Source organism: Engraulis encrasicolus, chromosome 14, assembly GCF_034702125.1.
Source record: "Engraulis encrasicolus isolate BLACKSEA-1 chromosome 14, IST_EnEncr_1.0, whole genome shotgun sequence".
Classification (NCBI taxonomy): Eukaryota; Metazoa; Chordata; class Actinopteri; order Clupeiformes; family Engraulidae; genus Engraulis; species Engraulis encrasicolus.
This window is the reverse complement of record NC_085870.1, coordinates 39,849,954-39,877,453: the sequence shown is the minus strand read 5'-3', so window position 1 is coordinate 39,877,453 and position 27,500 is coordinate 39,849,954. Positions and strand designations below refer to the sequence as shown.

General features: G+C 43.9%; 1 protein-coding gene across 2 annotated transcripts; it reads right to left on the bottom strand.

The window, feature by feature from the left end:
- Positions 1–14,190: 14,190 nt before the first annotated feature.
- Positions 14,191–25,980, bottom strand: LOC134462618 (NLR family CARD domain-containing protein 3-like). 2 transcript variants are annotated; one of them, XM_063215725.1, is made up of 12 exons: positions 25,871–25,980; positions 25,031–25,129; positions 19,908–20,024; positions 19,629–19,748; positions 19,256–19,337; positions 18,887–19,085; positions 16,932–18,732; positions 16,616–16,789; positions 16,178–16,351; positions 15,741–15,914; positions 15,302–15,475; positions 14,191–15,085 (listed from the first exon to the last, which is right to left on the bottom strand). In XM_063215725.1, the coding sequence occupies exons 2-12, from the start codon at positions 25,075–25,077 to the stop codon at positions 14,905–14,907; spliced, it is 3,243 nt and encodes a 1,080-aa protein (XP_063071795.1). In that variant the 5' UTR covers positions 25,078–25,129; positions 25,871–25,980; the 3' UTR covers positions 14,191–14,904. The 2 variants fall into 2 exon arrangements, with proteins under 2 accessions (XP_063071795.1, XP_063071796.1); XM_063215726.1 differs by lacking the exons at positions 25,031–25,129; positions 25,871–25,980 and adding an exon at positions 21,835–21,894.
- Positions 25,981–27,500: the final 1,520 nt, after the last annotated feature.

The following is a 27,500-nucleotide window of genomic DNA, read 5'->3' as shown; positions in this document are numbered from 1 at the left end:
ATAAACAAGTGAATAGTGAGTATTTCATGTAATACATTTACAAGAGTGTTTATCATCACATAATTTTATAATTTTTCATGAAAAGGTAAAACACGTAAAGATGTTGGGGTTCCCGGTACCCTAATTTCCTAGCTGTTGTTTGGGACTGGTACATTATTTAATATTGCATGACATTTCTGTCTGACTAACACACACACACACTCCTTTTTTCTCCTTCTATTCCTCCCTCTTCATCTGTCCCCCTTTCTCTATCTATCTGTCTGTCTGTCTGTCTGTCTGTCTGTCTGCCCTTTTCTCTCTCTCTCTCTCTCTCTCTCTCTCTCTCTCTCTCTCTCTCTCTCTCTCTCTCTCTCTCTGTCTCTCTTTTTAATTTCCCTTCGTCTGCCTTTATGTATTGAATTGACTCTAAGCCCTCTCTCTGTTTCCTTCTGTCTTTCAATTTCCCTCTTTACATCTCTGTACTTCTTTTTATGGACTCTCTGTCTCTCTGCCAAGCCATTAATTCCTCTTTTGCCTAGATCTTTTCTTTACTTCTTCTTTTTGTTTGTTTTCTTTCCCCTTCCTATATAGGATGGTATACTGTGTGCAGCATAGTAATACAGATATATAATATTATAGAGATACTGTGTTGTGTTTATGCAAGCTTGGCCCAGTTTCTGAGATGATCCTCTCTATTCTGACCACAAGCGCGAGTGAATTCCCAACTGTCTATTAAAGCAGTTTAGATACCCCAGGCAGATGCTAAATATTGGACTGTATTTATGCACAGCATTTTCTCTGTATGTTCAAGCACATAGTAGACAGACAGTCGGAAAGGCAACAGATAGATAGCCTACTTATCAGATATTATAAAGCCCGCCAGACAGACAGACAGACAGCTACACAGGCAGGCAGGCAGGCAGGCAGGCAGGCAGGCAGACGGACAGACAGGCAGACTGACATATTGCCAACAGATGTGTCAGTGTGTTTATAAATGCTTTATAAATGCTATAAATGCTAAATCTAACACTGTGAAGTCCGGTTCTCGATTCTGATTGGCTGATAACTGTGGTCAATCAAGCGTAAACCTACACCTTCCACCTAAAGATTCTATGCACGTCCAAGTTAGACCCAGCCCATCTTCGTCGGTAATGAGAATATGTTGCCGGGGTAACCACAATCACTTCCTCAACTTGTCAACTCGTCGCGGATGAAATTGTAGCGTTTTTAAAGAAATTTGGTCAGCGATTAAGTGTAACAGTGTTAGATAAGCAATAAGCAATATTGCTACAGTTTTGAAAAAAAAAAGATTACAGAGATGGTAGTGCTTCAATACTCCCTATGTCAGCGGAGCGGTGAGTTAGGTAAATACAGATGCAAAAAACACCACAAAAACACATGCAATACATAACAGGCAAATCACCAAAGACACATTTGATTAATATGATGTTTTGATGTTGATGCGGCTATAGATGTTCCAGTTCCTGACATTTACAGACAGATGGTCCAAAGATTTGCAGCATGGTTCAGTGTCAGCGTGCATGCGTGTGTGCGTGTGTGCGTGTGTGCGTGCGTGCGTGCGTGCGTGCGTGCGTGTGTGTGTGCATGCGTGCATGCGTGCGTGCGTGCATGTGTGCGTGCTTGCATGTGTGCGTGCGTGCCTGCGTGCATGTGTGCGTGTGTGTCTGTGCGTGTGTCCCTTCTGAGAACTCTTGCAATACAGTAAAGGGCTCTGGCTTTGGCACTTGTCTGCCGCAGTCACAACTGTATCTCTCCGTGGCTTTAATCAAAGCCCGGCTTTGGCACCTCATTCAGGCTGTCAGTCACAGATTCGCCAGGCCAATCTGTCACTTCCTCCAACCTCACCGTCGCCACCACCGCCACCTACACTACCACCACCACCACCGCCACCACCTCTTTGTTACTGATGCTCCTCATCAATGCTATGGAGACCAGAGGTAAACACCACCTCACCCCCCTTACCCTACCCTTCCCTTCCCTTCCCTACCACCAACCTTCATCCACTCCAGGAGATAAAACGCGAACGGTGGGGGCTTAAACCTGTTACTGTCAGCTTCTCACCTAGACGACAAGCACTTTAACACACACTCTCACACATAAACCTGATCCCTCTGCCTTCTCCCCCCGTCCTGGAACCTTCTGGAGGGATTCTGTCCACACAAAGGGCTGCTGGGAGTACCAGTTCCTATTGAGTTACCGGTGCTTAAGCTCAAGGAAAGCCCGGTACAAAAGACACTGGGTAATGACGGCTCCGGCGTCTGCCTTAACCCCCTCTCCTTGCCCCCACCTGCAACCTCTGAATGTGCACACACACACACGCACAGACACACACACATGCACACGCACACACAAGCACAGACAGAGACAGAGACAGAGACGCAGACACACACACACACACGTACACACACACACACACACACACACGCACACACACACACACACACACACACACACACACACACACACACACACACACACACACACACACACACAGAGCATGCACGCACACACGCACACACACACACTCTCACAGCACACACACACACACACACTACTCGCGCCACCTTCCCTGGCCTTTTCCCCGAGTGCTCATTTCCAACCAGCAGCTGCCATTTCACAGCTGTTAAGTGCCGCCTTTTCCTTTGTCCTGATTAGGGCTGAATTAGCCGATGGGCTGCCGTAATCAGCTTTTATTAGCGCCTGTCAAAGCCATAAGCCACGAGCCAAGGGCCAGCACGTCGGGGCTGTTGCACTAGGAGGATATATAGGTGGGGCGTGGGGTTACGTGTGGGGTAATGTGGGGTGTTGAGGTGCTGTCACCTTCCTCGAGGGCCCTCTGGATAGGCGTTTAAGCAGATTGCCCCTTGCACAGGGACTGGGGGGTATGCAAAGGGGCACGGAAATAGAGATGTTAGCGAGCCACATTATCAGTGTTATTAGCCGGCATATTAGCATTGCTTTTGTGTGTGTGTGCATGTGTGTGTGTGTGTATGTGTCTGCTTGTGTGTCTGCACATGTGCATTGCTGTGTGTGTGTGTGTGTGTGTGTGTGTGTGTGTGTGCGCGTGCGTGCATGGGTGCGTGCGTGCCTGCGTAGGTGCATGCGTGTGTGTGCGTGTATTCGTGTGTGTGTGTGTGTGTGTGTGTGTGTGTGTGTGTGTGTGTGTGTGTGTGTGTGTGTGTGTGTGTGTGTGTGTGTGTGTGTGTGTGTGTGTGCATGTGTATATGTGTGTGTGTGTGTGTGTGTGTGTGTGTGTGTGTGTGTGTGTGTGCATGTTATGTGTGTGTGTGTGTGTGTGTGTGTGCGCACACTCGTGCATGTGTGTCTGCAAATCTGTGCATGTGTGTGTGTGTGTGTGCGCGCATGGACTCACGTGCGTGCGCATACATATCTGCGCATGTGTGTGTGTGTGTGTGTATCCCACCTCAACATGGCGGTCAGCATGGGAAATGGCATCGGGGCGGATCTCTCTGCTGAGCTTAAATTCAGCTCAGCATGCTGGAAATGGCCTGTGTAATGCTGAAGAGGAGGCCTGGGTAATTGATTTTCCCTGAGAACTGCGGTGGAGGATGCTGCTGCTGCTGCTGCTGCTGCTGGCCCTGCTGCTCTAGCCTGCATGGTGAACCAGCCGCTCGTACACCGTACCGTAGCCGACTACACCTCATTACGCACATCACCACTCTGAGGCTCTGCAATAGATGCGCTGCATTGAAAGACATTATGTCTCCTGGAGGTGTGGTGCTGAGGTTTAAAACAATTGGATCTGGATCTTCACCCATATTTTCCTAATGAGTGCTTGTGGCATTCTAATGTATATTACATTATATTACACTTATCAGACTACTGTAATAAATACAACTAGGAATGCACTCAGAGAGGAAGCTGTTTGATAGAGCATTTGACAATGTTACAACTTATTTTTTTCGAGTCTCTCTGTCTTCTTTTTGTGGAGTTAGAAACTAGAATGTCACAATTCTCCCTTTCCCGCAATGGTAAAAAATATATATTTTTCTTAAAAATCCTGGATCCAGATCACCACCAAAATTTAATCACTTGTTTATTTTGTCATTTCAACTCCACAAAGTTTTGTCCAAATCCTTGACAGACAGACAGACAGACAGACAGACAAACAAACAAACAGACAGACAGACAGACAGACAGACAGACAGACAGACAGACAGACAGACAGACAGACAGACAGACAGACAGACAGACAGACAGACAGACAGACAGACCAACGCGACTGAAAACATAACCTCCTTGGCAGAGGTACTAAATATATGACAGGACTCCACCACTACTTTTAGACTTTATTCCGACAGGACAGGTCAGTGTGCAGGGACTACGTGGGAGAGAGACGGGAGAGGATCAGGGAAATTATGCGATGCAAATAAAAGAGATTTAGTGAATTAACACAGCAAAGCGTACCTGTTGGACTGGTGGGGCCCTTCCAATGAGGTCTCCATCCAGACAGGAGGATGAGCAAGGCCCTTGCTGTACTGGATGGCCATAGTTTTATCACAGCCGAAGAAGCACACCAAGAAACATACACACGCACACATTATGATGCACACAGCGCATACACACACTGAATAAACATTTTACATAAGCAATCACACTCTCTCACACACACAGCCACACACGCACACATACACACACACACACACACACTGGCACACAGGCAAGCTCGCACACACATACACACACACACGCACACAATATGATGCAAGCAGCGCATACACACACTGAATAAACAGATGTTTAGCAATCACACACATACACACACGCACGCATGCAAGCACACACACACTCACACACACACACACACACACACACACACACACACACACACACACACACACACACACACACACACACACACACACACACACACACACACACACACACACACACACACACACACACACACACACACACGCATGCTCACGCACACACACACATTCCCAAGAAAAAGCACTCACATCTTCATATTGAGGCGCATACTCACATACAGACACGTGCAAATAAACTTTCGCACAAAGAAACATATACATATGGTTTGAAAGAAAGTTCAAAGCCTTGCAAGAACTCAGAAACTCCATATGAAATACACACATAAACACAACAAAACAAATGCACATACTGTAGATGCATCTGCATATTTTCACACTTCTGATATGCACACCTGGACAAAGGCAGAGACATACCCCACTCGAAACCTGGTTTTCTAATGCATAAAAATTCCTAGCCATCTGCTGCATGATATTTATACGTAGGCCAACAATTTAAAAGAGTATTTTGCATCAGTTTCTTTCTTTTTCACAGCAGGAATGCTCCCATTATTGACAGGGTGATGGTATAGCATATTTCTATATTCAAAAGAATAACCCGAATCTCATTTTGCTCTCCTACCCTTTTATAATACGTGATTTATTTTTTTGCACATTTGATATAGGGCCATTCGGACTTGAACTTTAAAAAAAAAGAGAGAAAAAGAAGAAAATACATATGAAAAATAAATAACTCACTAAATAAATAAAAATAGAAGTCCAAATCCTGTGGAGAGAGTGAGAGATGATCACGTTACACAGTGCCCGCCCGCCCAGGCGGCCACCACTACCTGTGAGGAATGGAGAGGTGGGATTTGGAAGTGTGAAGGGAAGAGTGGAATATCCCTTTCCCTCCCTCATCTCCTTATTGCTTTCAAAGGCGGAGCGGGAATGCTGAGGAGAATAGCCAACTGACCAAGTCAAAGCCAGTATCCTGAATTCCCAATAAATTGCTTTTTTATAGTTGTATAAATTTGAGAAAGCAATTAAATATTGCAACTTTTATTTATGAGTTTTAAATAATAGGAAAGATGATATTACAGTAAAGTTCCCAGTGGTTATTCAATAATCAGAGAGTCAATTTAACATCCTCTAGAGTGTACCGTATTTGGTCCCAGAAAACTCTGTGCTGAATTAACACTGCATTTTTTTAGTGCATATATTTTTTTCAAGCCTTGTTAGTTTATATGAGATAGGACAGTGAAGACAGTGACAGGAAGCGAGTTTGGAGAGAGAGACGGGAAAGGGTCGGCAAAGGACCTGAGCCGGAACCGAACCCCGGTCAGCTGCATAGTAGAGAAGTGCCCTACCGTCAGCGGCAAGGTAGGGCCATTTTTAGTGTGTATATAGGCCTATTTTGTGCCCGATATTTTACTCTCTATCCACAACATACAGCTTCCATGGAGAACAGTTATATTTTGATGAGTTTTAGACACCAGAGGTTTTCCTGGAAATAATCCTATCCATCTCCAGAACTGGCATTATGCATACAAATAATATTGTGAACTGTAACATGAAATGCAAAGTTCATCGTGATGTGTTTGATACAACAGGAAATCGCTTGAACTCTCTCTTTTATTTGCACAAATAATACTGGACTTGGGGAGAACACAATTAAATTGTACAATTTTAAAAAATCATATGCTTTACAGAACAGGAAATCTCTCAGCAAAACATTTCTTAATCACTTGGGCTTGTGGCTTGTTGTTATAAAACAAATTCGCTGAAAAGCAGTCATGGAGTAGGAATGCATGACCGCAGCAGGGGTATACGAAAGGCTGCATTTGTTGTCTTCCATGCAGCACCAGCGTCTGTCCCGCCTGCTGTTTAGTCCTTATCAGTTTTAACATAACGCTTTATTTGAGAGGCAATTTGTTTCGAGCATCGAGCGCCACTGTATTCGCCGTCAATATCCATGTAGTCAACTGCATCATCTAAATTCCAACATCATTTTCACCATCACCGTTGGGACCACAAGGGAAGATGGAGAAAGAGGAGAGGAAGGTGTATGAAAAGAGAGAGCGAGAGAGAGAGAGAGAGAGAGAGAGAGAGAGAGAGAGAGAGAGAGATACTCAAGAGAGAGATACTATGAGAGAGACTGGAGTAGAACGGCATCAATCAAATATATATTCAGCCTGCTGCCAGTGGTCCCCTGTTTGCATGCTGGTAATTACAATGGGATTGGATGTTCTGGTGAGGCCAGCATTACGGTACGGGGGCCTCATACGAGGGGGATTGAGCCGCGCGGAGCTAGCCTCATTACGGGTCCATATGGGAAACCCAGCTGTGATCCGAATTGGAGAGAAGGAGAGGGGGAATCGATTTCATTTGCAGGATTATTGGGGGAGCCGCGTATGAAACATAAAGTCTCATTTTAGCGGGCTGGCAAGGCGGGAGAATGAAAATGCATGGCTGTTAGGGCGACAGGCGGGCTTGGCGCGATCGCGATGGCGGGAACATTAAGGTAGCTGGCTAGCCTCGGCTCCTCCCAGTTAAGCAACTTCAGGTGATTGCAGCACGCAGGCAAACTTTTTCCATGTGGGGACCCGGTGTGTCCTGGTACGGTAGGCCCCATGAGCCTTTGCGCCTGGCCTTGCCAAAAACAGCCAGACAGATGGGCGGAGGGGAAGGGAAGGGAAGGGAAGGGCAAGGGAAGGGCAAGGGAATGGGGTTTAACACAGCAGCAGGTCCGCTAACATGCTTTTTTCCCTTTTTCAGTATGTTGTATGGAGATGCAGTGTAAAAATATGAGCATAGGATGCAAAATATATTGTGCCTACCTGTGCTCAAAAGTAGGCAGAACCACACATACACACACACGCAGGCACGCAGGCACACACGCACACGCACACACACGTACAGGCATGCACACACACAATTGCACGCACACCAACACCAAGCTAAGACCTGACTGTGTTTGACCTTTGATTGGCACACAGGCTTGCATGTGGATGTGTGAGAGAGGGAATTTGAAGAGAGAGAGAGAGAGAGAGAGAGAGAGAGAGAGAGGGGGAGAGAGAGAGAGAGAGAGAGAGAGAGAGAGAGAGAGAGAGAGAGAAAGAGAGAGAGAGAGAGAGAGAGAGAGAGAGAGAGAGAGAGAGAAAATAGAAGAAAATAAAGGTAGAGAGAAGGGAAGTTAGTGATGAGTCTTGGCTGTTCCCAGGGACCAGCCTGCAGACAGCCACAGCTCAACAGCTGGATCCCCTGTCCTCTCCCCCACCCCACACCCCCTCACCACCAACCCAACCAGCACCAGTCCTCTGTTCCCTGTGCCAAGCCGACTAGCTTTTCCCACACCCCCATGTGCAGTATGTGTGAGAGGCCAGCAGGCCAGTTGTTGCAGGTGCGGGGGATGGGAGCCAGGTGGACCAGGCCCGTCTCGAGGACCTTTCACAAGCTGTGTGAGGGACAAACACATGCAGCTCACACACCCACGGGCCATCCATGGTGACACAGACGGTCACCCAGTCCAGGCCGGACACAACTGCCTTGGTGCCGGGTCTCACCCACGTCGGGGACAACACCAGGCCGCAGTCCACGTTCCGTATTAAGCTAATCAAGTCCAGTCAGCTTTTATTGTCACTTTCTTCTTATGCACAAGTCATACAAAGAAAATGAAATTACGTTTTCTCTCTATACCATGCCAGGACATAGACATATACAACACTGACATACAGTGCAAGACAGGACAGGTAACAGTGATGGACTGGTAACAATAAGTGATCAATAATAAATACAGTACAAATGAACATTTAACCTCCATCTCCCTGGGCCTGGGACAACTTGCCCCTTTGTCCCCCCTTGTCAGCTTCCCTGGGACCAGGGACCACTGCCCACCTCCCCCTCTGTCTGCCTGATAGTGAGGTCATTCAGCATGCCTCCACATCTGCTCTGGGATGTGATGTTGAGATGGTGTGCAAGGGAGCTGACAGGGAGGGACAAAAAAAGTCAGTGAGATCCTAGGCCCATGGAGGGCCCATCATTGGGTTTTCATTACGTACGTCATGTGTATTGAATGGGGGACCCTTTCAAACTTTGATTTCGACCCTTGACCTGGAAAAAGTTGGCAGTGGCCATGGGTGTGTTGTGATGGTCGGGGCTGGACTGGTGATGGTGGACTCACTAATTTCACACCAGGTCGGCCCGGTGATTGTCTCACGTCATTTGGTTTGAGCTGGAATAGTGTAGTCAGTTGACTAGAATACGTGTTTTTTCGCTTCAGTACAGCATGATTACAGTATTAGTTGTGTAATCAAACATTTAAATAAGCGATTTAGGGTTAGGGTTAGGGTTAGGGTTATGGCGACGTGCACGACTCTCAGCTGTCATGGCGATGTGCACGAGTACGCACAACCCAAATCCCGCCCATCCCGGCCGACTGGGTGTGAAACTAGTGAGTCCCCTGGTGATGGTGGGTGGGTGGAGCGGCACTGCAGTTGTAAAAGGAAATGATGTCACAATGGAGTCAGCAGCTGGCTGAGGAGTGGGGATGGGGGGGGATGTTATGGGAAGCTGAAGGTGATATCAGAGGAATTACTGTGTGTGTGTGTGTGTGTGTGTGTGTGTGTGTGTGCGCGCATGCGTGTGTGCGTGTGTATGTGTGTGTGTGTGTGTGTGTGTGTGTGTGTGTGTGTGTGTGTGTGTGTGTGTGTGTGTGTGTGTTTGTGTGCGCATGCGTGTGTGTGTGTGTGTGTGTGTGTGTGTGTGTGTGTGTGTGTGTGTGTGTGTGTGTGTGTGTGTGTGTGTGTGTGTGTGTGTGTGTGTGTGTGTGTGTACCGTCTGTGTGGGTGTTCTTCATTAGGGCTGGAATGCCACTGATCTGCTTTCATTCAGCTCTCAGTTGAGCCTACACACACATACACACTCTCACACACACACACACACACACACACACACACACGCACGCACACACGCACGCACAAACACGCACGCATGCACAGTACACACATGCCTGCATATACAGCCAAACAGTTCAAAAATAATGCTCACACTCACATATTCAAATGTTCATATTCACAAATGTGCATATACAGCACTCCCTCTCAACAATACATAATTTCCATGCTTGGATGCTCATAGACATATAGACACACTAACGCAAACACATATAGTCACGTGCACGAATACACACACACGAATGCACACACACACACACACACACGTGCACACACGCATACACACAGTCTCATGTATAAACACACACTCACACACTAACACACACACCAGGGATGGAACTTAAGTTTTTTCCCCACCAGTCACTGTGGCAGGTAAAATCTACCAGTCACTCGCTGTTTTCACCAGTCAACTCATATAAAAATAACAATAGTTGAAATCAGTTCATTATTACTATCATTATTCAAACTATTATTATTGGATTTATTATTGTGAGTATATATAGTTATATGTTTGCGTTCGGTTGACTATGTCCTTAACACCAGAAAGGAGGACTTTTTCTGTGGTTGGGGGTGTGGGGGCCTTCCCTCAGAAGTTTTTAAATTTTTAGATACAATCCTGCATTCTAATCGATTGTAGGGTGAAGAATGGCAAATCGCATTGGACAAAAAAACAAGACATTCAGGCTAATCATAGCTCAAGTGGAGGTGAAAGTTTTCACTCGTCAAAGTGACTGGTGAGTTGGAAAATGTACCAGTCACCTCTGAAATGTACCCGTCAGTGGCAGGTGGACGGGTGCTTATTTCCATCCCTGACACACACACACACACACACACACACACACACACACACACACACACACACACACACACACACACACACACACACACACACACACACACACACACACACACACACACACACACACACACACACACACACACACACACACACTACATTCCACCACATTCCTGCTGTGCCTTGACTCTGTGCTAGCGTTATGTGTATCCCCTGCTCTCTGGCTCTAGGTGACTTGCTTATTTTGAGGAGTAATGATTATTGGTTTATCCAGAGGGGGAACACATACTCTCATCGCATCGCACACACTTGATGAAGGAAATTGCAGAATTCCTGAATTCCAGTGCGAATTCCATATTTTGACAGGGGCAGTGTGCTACGGCAGTTGGCTGAGGAGGAGGAGGAGGAGGAGGAGGAGTAGGAGGAGGGGAAAGAATAGCATGCAAGTTTTCAGTGCGTTTCAGTGTAGGGCTGGCCGTATAATCTGGCATACAGGGCATTTTCCCAGTGAGCCAACAGACCTTAGGGTCTGATGCTGTTTTTTGTGGTTGTTTTTTTCCCCTTAGAGGTTGGCCGGCAATATAAATGGGGCTGTCCATTGGTCTATCTGTATTATAGGCAGTAGGCTGAGCCAATCATATAATATAAAAACCAATGATGTTGTGTGAATCGTTGGTCTACACCAAAAATGCCCAGGCTGCTTTTTTTTATCCCTGTCCTGTTTCAGTGTGTTGATATGGGCCGGCAATGGGGGTTAGGGCTGAAGGGAGTGCAGAGAGGAGAGGAGAGGTGGGGGGAGGAGATGGACTCTGTCTGGGAGAGAGGCTAAGGCACCGTCATGGAGCTTAGGGTTGGATCCGTCCTAATAAAAAACACTGGAGCCAAGCAGACCCCTTCTCATTCTCCCCCCAAGGCCCCCGGGGTGCCTGGGAGTTACCTGAGGGCCCTTTCCATATAGTGCATGTTTTATTAGTCTTATATTCACCAAAATGGGGCTCCTTGGCATTTTGAAAGAGCAGCAGAGGTTGAGCAACATATAGCTGAGGTTTTCACAAGGCCTTTTCCAGAATGTTTGTTTGCTTGCAAAGATACTCTAAACGTTTCTAGCTAGAATTCTTCTGCCAAGTGATCCTACAAAAAGATACTGCAGAACTATAAAGAATTCATCTTTGCTAATGACATTTTCACCACAACGTAGTAGTTGTGGTTTAGTACCAGCTAATTACAACTCTTTGAATACAGTGCTGATTTTTTGTTGAACAACAAAACTAACTGCTATGTTTTTCTTACTTCTAACTGCCTTAACTTTATCTTGAATTCAGTTTCACTTAATTTCACATCCATTTGTTGTTCCAGCAACTCATCAAGTACTGTACAAGCTTGTCGAATGTCATATAAAGCAGCCACAGCCACAGTGGTAGTGGAAATCCCCTGTAGTTTTAATCATATTGTGTTGAAAAATGTTGATTAATAAATGTTGATGATGTTGCGTTGATAATGCTGTCTTGTGTTGTTTGTTAATTGTGTGGATTTTGTATAAAAAAATAAATTAAGTTTTCCATCAAATATATTATATGATCTTAGTTATTGTGATATACCGGTATGTAATACATAATGAATCAATTAAGTAAATTGCCTCTTTTGTAAACGGAAATATTGTGCCACCTTAAAATGAATAAGACACACCCAGCTATTTGAGGGGTTAAAGATTGCATTGCCAGCCTGATACAAACCAGGTCAAAGCGCTTGACCCCAATACATACTGTGTGGGTGACAAATGTACACCTTTATTAAGATCAAAGTATGTAAACAACCCCAGTGGTTACAAAACAGGTGTATGCATAAGAAACATTTCATTACTCAACATTTCATTCATTACAACTGTCAGCTCTGCTTGACTGATAAAATATGTCAAGTGGCACACACTAACCATTTATTCAGAGCTGAGCTTTGCATTACACTACACATGTACCTGTTTGGAGAGCACTTTGTTTTTTTTGCTGTTTTTTTGACGATGAGAGGTCTCCTTATAAAAAAAAACCCCTCTGTCTTGAACACCTTCTTTGGTCCTCGTTAAGCACACCTGATCCGGCTTTCTCCTTCAAGGGCCATTCAAGAGACCTGTGTCTTTTGGTGGAGTTTAACACAGCAAATGAAAAGCAGCGTTTCCCCTCTACGCCGTCTGAATGGGCCGTGATAGAGACAATCAGCCTGGAGAGGAGAGCTAAACAGGGCTGGACTGGGGGAGAAATAGGGCCCGGGCACTTTGACTTAAAGGGGCCCGTCATAATTAGCAGCGCCGAACTGACACACAGGTGGGCCCTGCACCCTCGTGGGCCCCTATTTTCAGAAATGTAAAAAAATAAATATGTATTTAAAAAAAAAACATCTCTGAAAATAGGGGCCCACGATGGTGCAGAGCCCACTGGGAAATGCCCGGTATGCCAGATGGCCAGTCCAGCCCTGGAGGAGAGCTAAGTGCATTATGATCACGGCGGCAGCGCGGTGTGGCACCTTGCTCCTCCTGGGCCACAGCCCGCTGCTCTTGTCACTTTGGGTTAGGTAAGGAGCAAAGTACTTTAACCAGAGACCATGCATGCAGCTTTGCCTCTCTCCTTTGCATTTGAATCAGACCGAGCCAGGCAGCGGAATGGTATTCGGAGAGGAGAGGAAAGGAAAGCCAAACCTGATGCTTTAAACACACACAGTCAGAATCTCCCTCCAGCGCGCGCGTGCACGCACACACACACACACACACACACACACACGCACGCACGCACGCACGCACGCACGCACGCACGCACGCACGCACGCACGCACGCACGCACGCACATATGTATATGCACGAACACGCAGGGGCGTAGAAGCACATTGTGGGCCCTGTGAACAATCAGCTCCAATGGACACCCCCCACCCCAACCATATACAGTACGATGAATGGGGTCCTGGTGACTCAGTCACACTTTACCCCCCTAAACGACACCCCTGCGTACACGTACCCACACACATACATACCAATACACGCACGCACGCACGCATGCACCCACACACACACACACACATGCATGCACACACATGTATATTCACGCACACACACGTACCCCCCACACACACAGGCACATGTACACACACACACACACATGCATGCACACACATGTATATTCACGCACACACACGCACGTCTCGCACACACACACACACGGTGTGTGTGTGTGCTTGGAGGCTTGTTCTACAGTACATTTTTCCCACATATTTCAGGGCAGGTGAGCTGAGGACTCAACTGACGCTAAATTGCTTTCACTTCCATATTTTCCTGACACTTTTCAGCCCATCTCGCGTCAAATAATTTTCTCCTTCCTGTGATGCAAATTGCCAATACTGTGGATTTTTGGCTTGGCTCTAGGGCTGCAATTTACTACTGTGCTGGACATTTACTCTCTCTGCCTTGATTGCGTCAACTCAAATACAATGTCTGCTGCTCACACCTTACCCTGACAGAGTCAGAACGAGTGTATGAAATATCATTGGGGAAGTATAGTATATGATTCTTTGCCAAAGTTAGGCAAAGGATGGTCTGCACACTGCACACATGCTGCAAAAACGTACATAGTAGCCTACATAGTAGTATAGTACATAGTAGTATTTAATTGAATACTTTTACATTGTCACATTAATTCAAAGACATAACAAACAATTTCAGTACAATTTACAGGAACTTGTAAAAACAATGAAAAACACTTGGTAACACTTTCTATGTACTTGCTATTCATAAGACGATATAAATGCATGCATAACACATTATAATACATTCATAAGGCTTGATATCTATCGACATAAACATATATACATGCTCATACATGCTCATAGCAACAGCCATGAGGTATTATAATGAGTTGTTATAGGCATTTAAGACTGAAGGTGCATTATAAGGCTTATTTGTCCTCATGACGCCAACTGTGTTGAGGTCTGTGCTGTTAAGTATTATAGCAGGGTCCATACCAAAAAACACCAAACCCCATGAAAGCACATCCATAGTCTTGAACCTCACAGCCAGGACCAGTTCCATGACCAGACTAGAGATAATATTCATCAAAACTGTAATCAGTGACGTGTGTCACATGTTTAATGACTTTCATACTCAGTCTGGAGGGGAATTTCAGAACTCTACATGGAAATGTAACCACTGTATTCATCCTGTAATCAATGACACATATATTGTGACTTCAAATGTTTATGTCACTTAAATACTTAGTAGTGGAGGGGTATTTCTGAGCACTGTATACAGTACTGCATTACTGCAATCAGTGACATGTGTGTGTGTTTCATGGCATGTTTCATGACTATTATACATGCTTCAGCACACGGCATGGAAATGGAAGGATGTTCATATACCTATTTGTATATGTTTACAGTTTGGATCTTGCTGTAGTTCAGAGAGCAGCTGCTGTGATGAGGGTCCAAGTTCATTCCCAACCAGCCGAAGCTCTCTGAGGGCTGATGGCTTTGATCTCAGTGCTGCTGCTAAACACCTGAAGCATTTATCTGTAATACAGCAGTACCTCAGACTGTAGAGAAAAGGAAACACTTCATTAGATCAGCTGACGTACACTGTAAGGTGTCACAGTACATCCTGCCTAATTGGTGTCTTGGCTTGTGTGTGTGTGTGTGTGGGGGGGGGGGTGGCAGAGAGAGAGGGACGGTAGAGAAGAGAGTGCATCATAATTCACACTCATTATCAAAAACACAGACAGCAAGTCAGTATGTGGTGTTGTGATACTCACTGTAGTGTCTCCAGTTTACAGTCGGGATGCTCCAGAAGAGAAGAAAGATGCTTCACTCCTGAATTTCCTGCTCTATTTCCACTCAGCTGCAGCTCTCTCATGTGTGAGGGGTTTGATATTAGCGCTGATACAAGAGCTCTGAAGCCTTCCTCTCCAAAACTGCAGTTAGACAAGCTGTAGAGAGGAAATCACATCATCATCTTCTTTTCCTTTTAGACAAAAGTATGATGGCCATGATGACATTTGCATGAACAGGAGCATTGCGGTATTGAAATTCCAATTGTGTGTGTGTGTGTGTGTGTGTGTGTGTGTGTGTGTGTGTGTGTGTGTGTGTGTGTGTGTGTGTGTGTGTGTGTGTGTGAGTCTGTGTGTGTGTGTGTGTGACCTTCACTATCAAAAACACAGACAAAAACTCAGTGTGTGGTCTTGTGATACTCACTCTAGTTTCTCCAGTTTGCAATTGGGATCCTCCAGAATAGAAGAAAGATGCTTCACTCCTGAATCTCCTGCTTTATTCCCACTCAGCTGCAGCTCTCTCATGTGTGAGGGGTTTGATCTCAGTGCTGATGCAAGAGCTCTGAAGCCTTCCTCTCCAAAACTGCAGTTAGACAAGCTGTAGAGAGAAAATATCACATCTTACTGGTTTCTTTTGAGAAAAAAATTATGATTGTCGTATGACATTAAAATGAGCATTTTATAATACTGAGTGTGTGTGTGTGTGTGTGTGTGTGTGTGTGTGTGTGTGTGTGTGTGTGTGTGTGTGTGTGTGTGTGTGTGTGTGTGTGTGTGTGTGTGTGTGTGTGTGTGTGTGTGAGTGTGTGTGATGCTCCCTATCAAACACACAGACAGCAAGTCATGTGGTCCTCTGATACTCACTGTAGTGTCTCCAGTTTACAGTTGGGATCCTCCAGAAGAGAAGAAAGATACCTCACCCCTGAATCTCCTGCATGATTCCAACTCAGCTGCACCTCTCTCATGTGTGAGGGGTTTGATCTCAGTGCTGATGCAAGAGCTCTGAAGCCTTCCTCTCCAATAGTGCACCATGACAAGCTGTAGAGAGACAATAACACACCATAATCTTTTTTGTCCCTTATAAAAAAAAGTATGATGGCCATGGTTACATTTTTATGAACAGGAGCATTGATGCATTGAAATTTAAATGAGTGTGTGTGTGTGTGTGTGTGTGTGTGTGTGTGTGTGTGTGTGTGTGTGTGTGTGTGTGTGTGTGTGTGTGTGTGTGTGTGTGTGTGTGTGTGTGTGTGTGTGCATTTGTGTGTGTGTGTAACTGCCCATTGCAATATCAAGACAGCTTACTTGAGCATCTCCAGAGTACAGATTGAGGTCTTCAGCCCATTACAAATTTCTCCAACTTCAATATATCCAATCTTGTTGCCACTGAGATCCAAACTCTTCAGTTTTGAGGATGGTTTGCGGAGAACACTTGCCAGTAGTGCACAGCTTTGTTTAGTGAGATTACAGTGGTTGAGCCTTAAGAAGAAAACAACAACATCAGTTAGTATACTACTGTATATGTCATGCTCACATTCACATTGATGTTTCCATGCAAATATTTTCCCCCTATAGTGAGGATTAAAAAAAGAAATCGCATACATGCTGCAATCATACTTACAGAGCAGTTTGGGATTCCTCCAGTACAGGCAGCAGTCTTACCAGACATTCATAAGACCTGCCGTACTTCTGCAAGTCGAACACATCCAGCTTGTCCTCTGATGTCAGCAGCACAAACACTAGTGCTGACCACTGCCCAGGTGAAAGGTGGGCTTCTGACACAGTCCCTGCACTCAGGAAGCTCTGTATCTCCTTCACTAACGAGTGGTCATTGAGTTCATTCAGACAGTGGAAGAGGTTGAGCACCCTTTCTGATGAAGAAGCTTCTCTAATTCTTCCCTTAATGTACCTGATTATTTCTTCATTGTCAGTCTGAACATGTTGCTTCTGCAGTAAGCCATGTAGTCGATTCTGGTTGGAGTCCAGTGAGAGGCCAAGAAGGAAACGAAGGAAAAGGTCAAAGCGTACATCTTCACACTGGAAAGCTTTGTCCACAACACTCTTCTGCAGAGCAATCATTGATTTCTGCTTCTTTGAAGGAAACTTTCTTTCTAACCGAAAATTACTTGCTTGTGGTTGCTCTATTGACACAAGGTCTTTTCTTTTATTTCTCATCATCAGGAACACATATAATGCTGCAAGATACTCCTGAATACTTAAATGCACAAAGCTGTACACTTTCCCCAGGATCACCCCTGATACTTCTTGAAACATTTGGGTGAAGATGCCAGAGCGAATTGCTGCCTCCTCCACATCAAGACCACATTCTTTCAGATCCTTTTCATAAAAGATCAGGTTTCCTTTTTCCAGTTGTTCATAGGCTAGTCTTCCAAGACCAAGCAGACAAGCCTGGTTCCACTGAGGATCCTCATCATAGACGTCATCAAACTTCAGACCGCGCTGTCTGTTTTGAAAGACAAGGAAGTATGTATACATCTCTGTCAACGTCTTCGGAACCTTTTTACCTCCTGCGATGACCTGCTGAAGTACAGTAGCAGCAATCCAGCAAAACACTGGTATGTGGCACATGATGTAAAGAATCCTAGATGATCTGATGTGGGAGATTACTCCTTCAGCAACATTCTGATCACTGATCCTCTTCCTGAAGTACTCCTGCTTCTGTGGGTCACTAAAGCCTTGTACCTCTGTAACACGATCAACACACACTGGTGGAATTTGATTGGCTGCTGCTGGTCGAGAGGTGATCCACACTAAAGCAGAAGGAAACAGATGACCTTTGATCAGGTTTGTCAAGAGCATGTCCACTGAAGACACCTCTGTGACATCAGTCAAACTATGACTTTTCGGAAAGTTCAGCTGAGGTCGACATTCATCCAGACCATCCAAGATGAACAACACTTTGCGCTTCTCTTGGCTCTGAAAGGTTAACGGCTTAATTTCTGAGAAAAGGTGGTGGAGAAGTGCCATCATAGAGTACTGTTCCTCTCTGATGAGGTTGAGCTCCCGAAATGGTAGTGGAAATATGAAGTGGATGTCCTGGTTTTCTTTGCCCTCAGCCCAGTCCAGTATGTACTTCTGAACTGACACAGTTTTACCAATGCCAGCCACTCCCTTTGTGATGACTCTTCGGATCGGTTTATCTTGTCCAGGTAAGGGTTTGAAGATGTCACTGCATTTGATTGGTGTCTCTTGTCTAGCAGAGAGTTTGGATTTCATCTCAATCTGTCTGACTTCATGCTCCTCATTCACTTTCCCACTTCCTCCCTCTGTGATGTAGACTTCTGTGTAGATCTTTTCAAGCAGAGCAGAACCTCCTTGCATTTGTATCCCTTCAAGCACACTCTGGTACCTGTTCTGAAGGCTCTTCTTCAACTCAGTGCGACAAACGATACCATTTTCATCTATGTCACAGACAAAAAAAAGAGATTATTAAAAACACGACAAATGGCACGGAGAATACTGTACAGTGCACACAGTAAAGACTTACTGTCTGGTACACTAAAATACGTAAAAGCACAAATAAAAAACAGGTGAGAATAACAAAACAACCCTTACTTTCTTGCAGTTTATCAGCAAGCTCCTTCTGGTCCATGGTCCTAAGGAAGTGCAGTGTCATCTTCAGAGCACCTTCTCTGGCATCACTCTCATCATCATCATCTTTATGCTCGAATTTCTCTATGTAGTCTGGACTCAGAATCCTCTTGAATCTCTTCAGCTCATTCCTCAGGAATGTAAATATCTTATTTTCAAGCTCCTAGAGCACAAATATTTCAGCTTACTCTTCAGTACAATACATGTGTTCTAATATTACAAATAAAGTGGAGGTTTCTACAATTGTTTTGTGTCTTGTGAACTCCATGTGCATATTACAGTGCAACCAATTGTGTCCCTATTCAGCATTTAAGAAATTTCTGACATTCAAACCTGCAATATATGATCGAAATTGCACTGTGGAATCTGGGTTAACTGGAAACTGGCTGCATGTGATATATTTTCCTCCATTTTGCTGTTGGGAAGAAGAAGATCACAGAAATTATGATTTCTTGTTTTTAATATGATAAGAACATCTGGGATGACTGGATACACTATCCAGATTAGGTCTCAGTTGAGGTAGGCCTACACAACAGAAACCTTCTGTTGGAAGATTTCTGTTGGAGACATGGAGAAGATCCCCTTTTTCATTAATGAAAAAGGTAACATTAGTGAATGGGTAACATGAATTTTGGAAATGAGCGACTAAAAATCTTAGTGCAAACCTTTCTAAGCAAACCTTTCTAAAAATCTGTTGTGAACTTACCTTGATGTCTCTTTTCGGTCTCCATGCTGGAATGTGATGCCACGATTCTGAGACCTGTCACTCTTCATAGACAAACAGGTGGAGGCAGGTGATGGAGGTCTCTCCTCATGGACTTGCGTACTGCACAATAGCAGACCGATTTATTGAAAAAATATTGGTACAAATTAAATTAAGCATGATGATGACTTTACATCCAAGTCAGGGAGTGGAATGGTGTAGTAATGGCCAAATAGCTTTTTTTAAACGAACCTTAAACGTGAGCATGTTTCATCAACTTACCTTGATGTCTCTTTTCGGTCTCCATGCTGGAATGTGATGCCACGATTCTGAGACCTGTCACTCTTCATAGACAGACAGGTGGAGGCAGGTGATGGAGGTCTCTCCTCAGACACTTGCCTATTGCACAAATATTACAGCCAAATTTTACAACATCAATATTCATACCTGATGATTGTATAAATAAAAGTGCACAACTGCTCAAAATTACCAGTTATGGACTGAGCTTATACTACACTATCCATGTCTAACCCATTATTTAAAATTATAGTGTCTACGTATATTTAAAATGGTGGTTGTTGAGTTATGAGGTGAAAATTGATTTCTTTCTCTGGCTGTTTGGATGTCCAACTTCAACAAAAAAATGTATTCTGTATGATGTTCCCAAGGGATTCTATGGTTCTGTCCCCAAATAGTATACTGTACATATACCTGTACACAGTCCATAAAAGAGTATACACAAAAGGGTATATGTACATATATTTTAAGTGTATATATTTTTAAAGAAAGCTAGCACTAAGGAAATTAAACACAAAGGTTACTGAGTTGGAGTGACCATCACCAGTGTTGTAACTGTGCTCTGTTTGCCACTCTGAACATGTTTATTTGTATAATGCATTTCATACACAGAAGTATTCCATTGTCTAGACTAGAGTGTATGTTGTAGGCTATGTTGTCAGTGGAGCAAGGAAAATTGGTTTCTTTCTAATATCCTAACTCCCATCCTCTCTTGCTCCCTTGCCTGCTTGTGGCCTCGTATTGACGTCACTATGGCTCTCAGACCACACGTAATGTTTAAAAACACTGAAATCTCAAAGTCCAGATCACAAACTTTGTTAGGTTTTCATCAGAAAGCCAATAAAGTTTATATGAAACTGTTTCCATGTCAGATGATGCAACAACACATTGTGAAATCTCAAATTTTGACCTACTACTACACCATGTAACTTTTACCTAAAGCAACATATGTTGCACCATATGAAAACATCATCATTTATCCAACAATTACTGTGTGTTACAGATTACATTTGTTTGAAAGAGAACTTACATACGCCCAATTAGCTGGAAACACTTGTTGCATCAGTTGAACAAGTATGTGGAAATACTTCCACCAATTAGTAAGTGCACACTGATAACAGGTTTGAGTTGAGTGTAACCAACATTTTTCATAAATATATTGTTTTACAGGAAATGTCATAGCTACTAAGTTATAGAACTCAATACAACTTTTTTAGGTTTTAGAATGATTACGTCAAAATTACGTATTTAGAAAATTCCAGAGAGTCTTCAGAATAATGTCTGTTTCTATACAGCAATATCACAGTTAGTAGCCTATATTTTTTCATGTGATGGAATGATCTTGTGTAACTGAGTTCGGCTGGAACACTTTTATTCAAGATGAAAGTATATATCCAATATTACATATTTTATTGTCACTGTGCCTTTTGACATTTTCAGGGGCAACCAGACATTAATTTTGTTAAAAAAATATATATATTTGTCATGGCATGAAACGCACATAAATGTTACAAAATATACATTTTAGAAAACCTGATGGAAATGTGAAAAAAGAACACTTTTTATGAAGCCCGCATTATGAGTGCATTTATAACAACTCATATTGCACATCACAATTAATCATAGTAGCCTACATTATGACAGTTTTAATGTATTAAGCCCCTTCACTGCACTCAAAACACCCTAAGATGTATAATGCATTATAAGCTAAATGTATAGTTATTCATGACTGTTGATACTCCATCATGAAGCGTTATGAGTGTATTCATAATGTTCTATGATTATGATGCACATTATAAGTTGTTATACATGTGCTCATAATGTGCTATAGATGTGGGCTTCATAGAAAGTGTTACCGAACAATGTTTTAAAAGCGAGACAGTCCCTAAATATCTGGTGAGTCCTAACAAACCTCTCGGCAGGTGTTTTCTCCAATTGCCTGCTCACGGCCTAGCAGGCCCGGCTAGCACGCGCAGGGCCGGTTTTAAGCATAGGCCGGCTAGGCGGTCGCCTAGAGCGCAATCTGAAGAAGGAGCGCCGAAATGGCGCTCTCCGATGCGTAATTTTGCGATATGGAGGTTTTTTTATGAAGTCGCAATCAACAAAGCCTGGCGAAAGCGCTCCTCACGGCAAAACGCCCCTCAGCCAATAGTAATATCGCTTTCAACTGTCTCTGGGAAGTCTGTGAACCAATAAACAGACAGTCCTGAGAAAGGGGGCGGGATGAGTGACAGCGTGCGATCTGTTTTGAATTTGGGGACTCACTCGAGAGACAGAGGGAAGCGCAGACAGAGCAGTGCTGCTCTGCTGGTTGGAGAATTGTTATGTTCTCATTAAACCAGTCATTGCATGATGCAGGAGTTGCAGAGGTTGTTTTGGAACTATGTGATTTAATCAGCAACCGTTTGTGATTATGGAAAGCCTAATAGTTATGAGGCTACTGTTTGGAATTAGAGGGAAAAAGAGCTTTGTTTTTGATCTGAGAAATCGCTAGTTAGCATGCTAACATTAGCCAAGTATGCCAAGCAATGAAATCCAAGCAATGTAAAGTAAGACTGGTGCAATGTTTAAAACAATTTTAGCTGCCATATGTCCTTCCATCCACTTGAATGAATTACCTGCTTGTTGTAATCTTTTAAAAAAACATTGTTTCCAGACCAGAATGACATACATGAATCATGTAACACAGAACCATGCACAGCATGTTATCATGCTGAGTGATGTAGTATTGCAGACAAGTGAGGCTATTTACTTTTGTATATTATTCTCCCTTTCTCTCACCCTGTCCCTCCAATTCAAGCACATAGATAGCCCCCTTCTCATTCTCCTACTCACAAATGCACCACTATTTCAAGTCCAGAAATGAAATTGGTTTGGAATCATAGACAGCACAATATTACAATTGTTATGCTGACATGCCTTGTGATGCTGTAGGTAGGCCTAGTGTAGATAGGCTATCAATGCAGACCTCCTTGGTAGGCCTATTGTCTACACATGCATTTTACATGCAAATGTACTGTATCACTCTCCTGGCATTTCAATTCCATATTACAATTCAAACACATTGATAACCTCCCTCTCATCTGGGGTTCGCCGTTGGGGGCACCACCACCATCACATCCAACACACCACACAGTGAAGCTACTTTCATGCGACTCAATCTGATGTGTTGGTCGCCTGTCAAAAAGAACCAGAAATCAATTTGATGCAAAACAATTATTGTTCTTGATGCTATTTAGTTAAGCTTACTACCGGTATTACTCTTTTGTTCTGTAAGGTAGGCCTATTAAAAAAGAGGGTTTTTTTTCTTTCAAAGGTGGGGGGGGGGGCAGGCAGAACTCAAACTCGCCTAGGGCACCAAATAAGCCAGAACCGGCCCTGAGCACGCGAGAGCCACCTCTCCTGAGGTCTCGCTCCGGAAGTCTCCCGTGACGTCTGAACCCTTACCTTTGATAGGTAACCAGTTGCGTCTCCCCCGTGTGATGTGGATATAGTGGGCTGTTACTGTTCTGTGCACCTACTGACCCTTTACATCGTAACATTTTATAAAGGGCATTAGCAAAGCAGGTCACCAACTTCCTAAACCAGAACGGATTACTGGACCCAAAACAATCTGGTTTCAGAAGTGGACATTCAACTGAAACGGCGTTACTCTCAGTGACTGAAGCTCTAAGGACTGCAAGAACGGAAGGATTATCTTCGGTCCTCATACTACTAGACCTGTCTGCAGCCTTTGACACAGTCAACCACAAGATCCTCCTGAGGATACTCACAGCCATGGGAATCACAGGCGTTGTCCACTCATGGTTCAACTCCTACCTCTCTGGACGCACCTTCAGTGTGTCATGGCAAGGGAAGCTGTCTACGACTCACACCCTCTACACAGGCGTTCCCCAAGGAGCAGTGCTGGGACTGCTGTTTGCAATGTACTCCCTGGGACGTGTCATTCAAACACATGGGTTCTCCTACCACTGCTATGCTGATGACACCCAGATGTACCTGTCGTTCCGTCCAGAGGACACCACGGTTTCGGAACGGATCTCTGCCTGCCTCACCGATTTGTCAACATGGATGAAGGACCACCACCTACAGCTGAACCTGGCCAAGACAGAGCTCCTGGTGATCCCAGCTAAAGAGTCGCTCAGTCACAACATCAACCTCAAGATAGGCTCCACCATCGTGACCCCAAACAAAGTCGCCAAAAACCTTGGCGTCATGATTGATCAACTACATCAACTCGGTCACCCGGACCTGTCGACTCCAGATGTCCAACGTACGGAATATCAGACCTGTGCTGACACAATATTCTACACAACGACTGGTCCAGGCCACGGTCCTGTCCCGCGTTGACTACTGCAACTCACTCATGACAGGTCTACCTGCTTGTGCGCTAAAGCCTCTGCAGATGATCCAGAATGCGGCGGCACGGTTGATATTCAATCAACCCAAAAGGACCCATGTTACTCCTCTATTTATTGAGTTGCACTGGTTACCGATCGCCGCCCGGATCAAGCACAAGGCACTGACCCTTGCCTACAAAACCATCACAGGAACGGCCCCAGCTTATCTGAAGGACCTACTAACACCTTATGTTACTGGAAGAGAACTGCGCTCATCTGGCTCTGCCATCCAGTCGCTCTAGGTACTCCCAGTCAAGATTGTTCTCCGTTGTGGTACCCAAGTGGTGGAACAGTCTCCCAGAGGCAGCAAGACTAAGCACATCTCTTGCAGCCTTCAAGAAACAACTAAAGACATTCCTCTTTCGAGAGAATCTACTAGACTAATGCTTGAACTGGCCTTGCCCCAGGGCAGACTCCTGACATGATGTTTAGTTTAGTTTAGTTTAGTTTAGTTTGTGTGTGTGTGTTTGTGTACTCGTTATTTACTCTTTATGATAAAAAAATAAAAAAAAAATAAAAAAAAATAACCCTCTTTGCAACTGCACTTGTTGTTCTGTATATCTCCTGTGCACTTTATTTGCTTGTGATGTTGGCTTGATTATGTCCTCTTTTGAAAGTCGCTTTGGTTATAAAGCGTCTGCCAAATGCAATGTAATGTAATAATAATTTCTAATTGTGCAAACCCTTATTTGTCACCGACCCACATACCTCTGCTCCTCTGTCTGCTTGTTCCATGTTTCGCTGTGTTTCTCCATTGCTCAAGTTTCCTCATTCCTCATATCTTGTCACCAGATAAACATCTAGAGGCTGCATTACAGACATACCAAAATTCAAAACATTTCCCATATATTCTGTATAGCCTACATGGGCAATTTTACAAGAAATGGAATTAGCATTTTCATGCGTCTTGCACCAGATTAAAGGTACACTGTGCAGGAAATGGTCAAAAACGGTGAAAAGAGCAATTATATGAAAAGATCAATTTTTCCAGTCGTAATGTAGGCCTACTTAGAATTTGATGGTGGTGGTAAGTATTCATGAAAAAGGTAACATTAGTGAATGGGTAGCATGAATTCTGGAAATAAACAACTACAAATCTCACACAGTGTACCTTTAAGCACTATATCTACACAAGTGACATATCTACACAGTGTTACGCTCACTTAAACAAAATTCCAGATTTACATTCTTGCACCAATTTTGCACAATTTTGCAAAAACTGTGCATTCCTCCTTTAAGCAACACATACACACCAGCTGTCTACACATTATCAGAAACAGAAGACACTTATTGTCAAAACTGCAGTATCATGGCATCATTGTGAAGACACATTGGTTCAAAACAAAACACATTCGGGAACAACTATTTTGATTGTTTGCATTCCAAAATATCAATATCTTATCATCAAACAAATCCTAAACATAAATTATGCACATGACACGTTGGAGGACTTGAAAGTAAATGGAAAAATCTTTAAAAAGTAGAGAAAATGCGCACATCAGTAACAGAGGTGTTGGACCAACTTCTGACCTTTGTATTTTGACTTACCAGTATCATACGGTTCTGTTTACATTTCTCGCAATCCACCACAGCCGTGAGCCCTAATGATGTTAATACTTTAAACCAGGAAGTGCACAACTTCAAGAGTAAGATGTCGTCTTGCCCAAGATCCCAAGATGTCTTTGCAGCTGAAGTTATGTACTGTCTTTTTTGCACTGTGACACACTAGGCCTTTTGTAGGCTCATGTTTATATCTGAGAGGCAGAACAGGTATGACAAGTTGCAGAAGAACAAGTCATGTATTCAGTAAACAAGTGGCACAACCAGTCTGAGCACATGTTTTCTTCGATTTGTAAGAGCCATTTCTTTTCATTTGATGTTTTCACACAAGAGCTCCTGAAAATATTTATGTTTAAATTGAGAAGATTTAGATTAACATTTTATATTTAGATTTTGACAAACTTTCTGTTGCAAACTTGATAATAATTGCACCTTCTTAGTGTGGTGTCACAATTGTTCCCTGTAGGTGGTGGTAAGACTGCTACATAAGATAGTGTGGTGACGCGACCCAGACGCTGTAGGGGTGCGAGGCGCAACAGTCATTGAACGTGTCTGTGACCGAGAACGAGCCTGTGCGCGCGACTGTGCCAGCCTGAATGCCGCCTGTTGCCTCAAGCCAAGCCCCATTGAAACGAACTGAAAGCCTTGTTTTATTTGTTTGATTTAAATGTTAACATTTACAAGTTTATGTTATCCTTTTTGTTTAATTAACTATCCACTCATCATCAAGGAGAAACAATAATGCATCCTCTTGGACTTAAGATCAAAAGGTTGCAGGTTCGAATCCCAACCTTACCTCTCCATCTATCCATGGCTGAAGTGCCCTTGAGCAAGGCACCTAACCCCACACTCCTCCAGGGACTGTAACCAATACCCTGTATCTAAAAAACTGTAAGTCGCTTTGGATTTTGAAAAAAGCATCAGCTAAGTGTAATGTAATAATATGTAAGGGGGAAATATTGCACATTCAGTCTGTGGTTTGCTGGTGACACTCACATCTCTTTAGACTGCCAGCCAATGGGAGTGGCCTTCAATCACAACCACAGATATTCAATGTGTGTGTGTGTGTGTGTGTGTGTGTGTGTGTGTGTGTGTGTGTGTGTGTGTGTGTGTGTGTGTGTGTGTGTGTGTGTGTGTGTGTGTGTGTGTGTGTGTGTGTGTGTGTGTGTGTGTGTGTGTGTGTGTGTGTGTATATGTGTGTGTGTGTGCATGCGCGTATGGACATGTACTGTATGTGTGTGCATATGGACGTGTGCGTGTGTGTGTGTGTGTGTGTGTGTGTGTGTGTGTGTGTGTGTGTGTGTGTGTGTGTGTGTGTGTGTGTGTATGTGTGCGTGTGTTACCAGTCAATGTATGCAGTTTGAGTCATAGCCCAGAGCTGCTTGCTAGTAATAGAGTCAAGCAGCTGTGTAGTTCAATTTTAATTATTACAATGAATTTAATCCCATGTTTAGTTTGTATAGATGTGTTTTGTGCCTGCAACAGTTAGCTAATATTCTGTGTTATAGTATGTAGAGCGATTCATAAAAAATTAAACATACAAAAAGCTCCTAGCACTTCTGTATTTATAGACCTATTGCATGTACACTCAGCAAAACTGGTATCATTATGACTTAGG

Excerpts from the sequence above, each read along its gene's own strand:
- LOC134462618 (XM_063215725.1), bottom strand. The coding sequence starts at position 25,077 with ATGGAGAAACACAGCGAAACATGGAACAAGCAGACAGAGGAGCAGAG. Across the intron at positions 19,749-19,907 it reads GACCGAAAAGAGACATCAAG|TACGCAAGTCCATGAGGAGA; the intron begins GTAAGTTGATGA and ends GCTATTGTGCAG. Across the intron at positions 15,915-16,177 it reads TGTAAACTGGAGACACTACA|CTTGTCTAACTGCAGTTTTG; the intron begins GTGAGTATCAGA and ends TTCTCTCTACAG.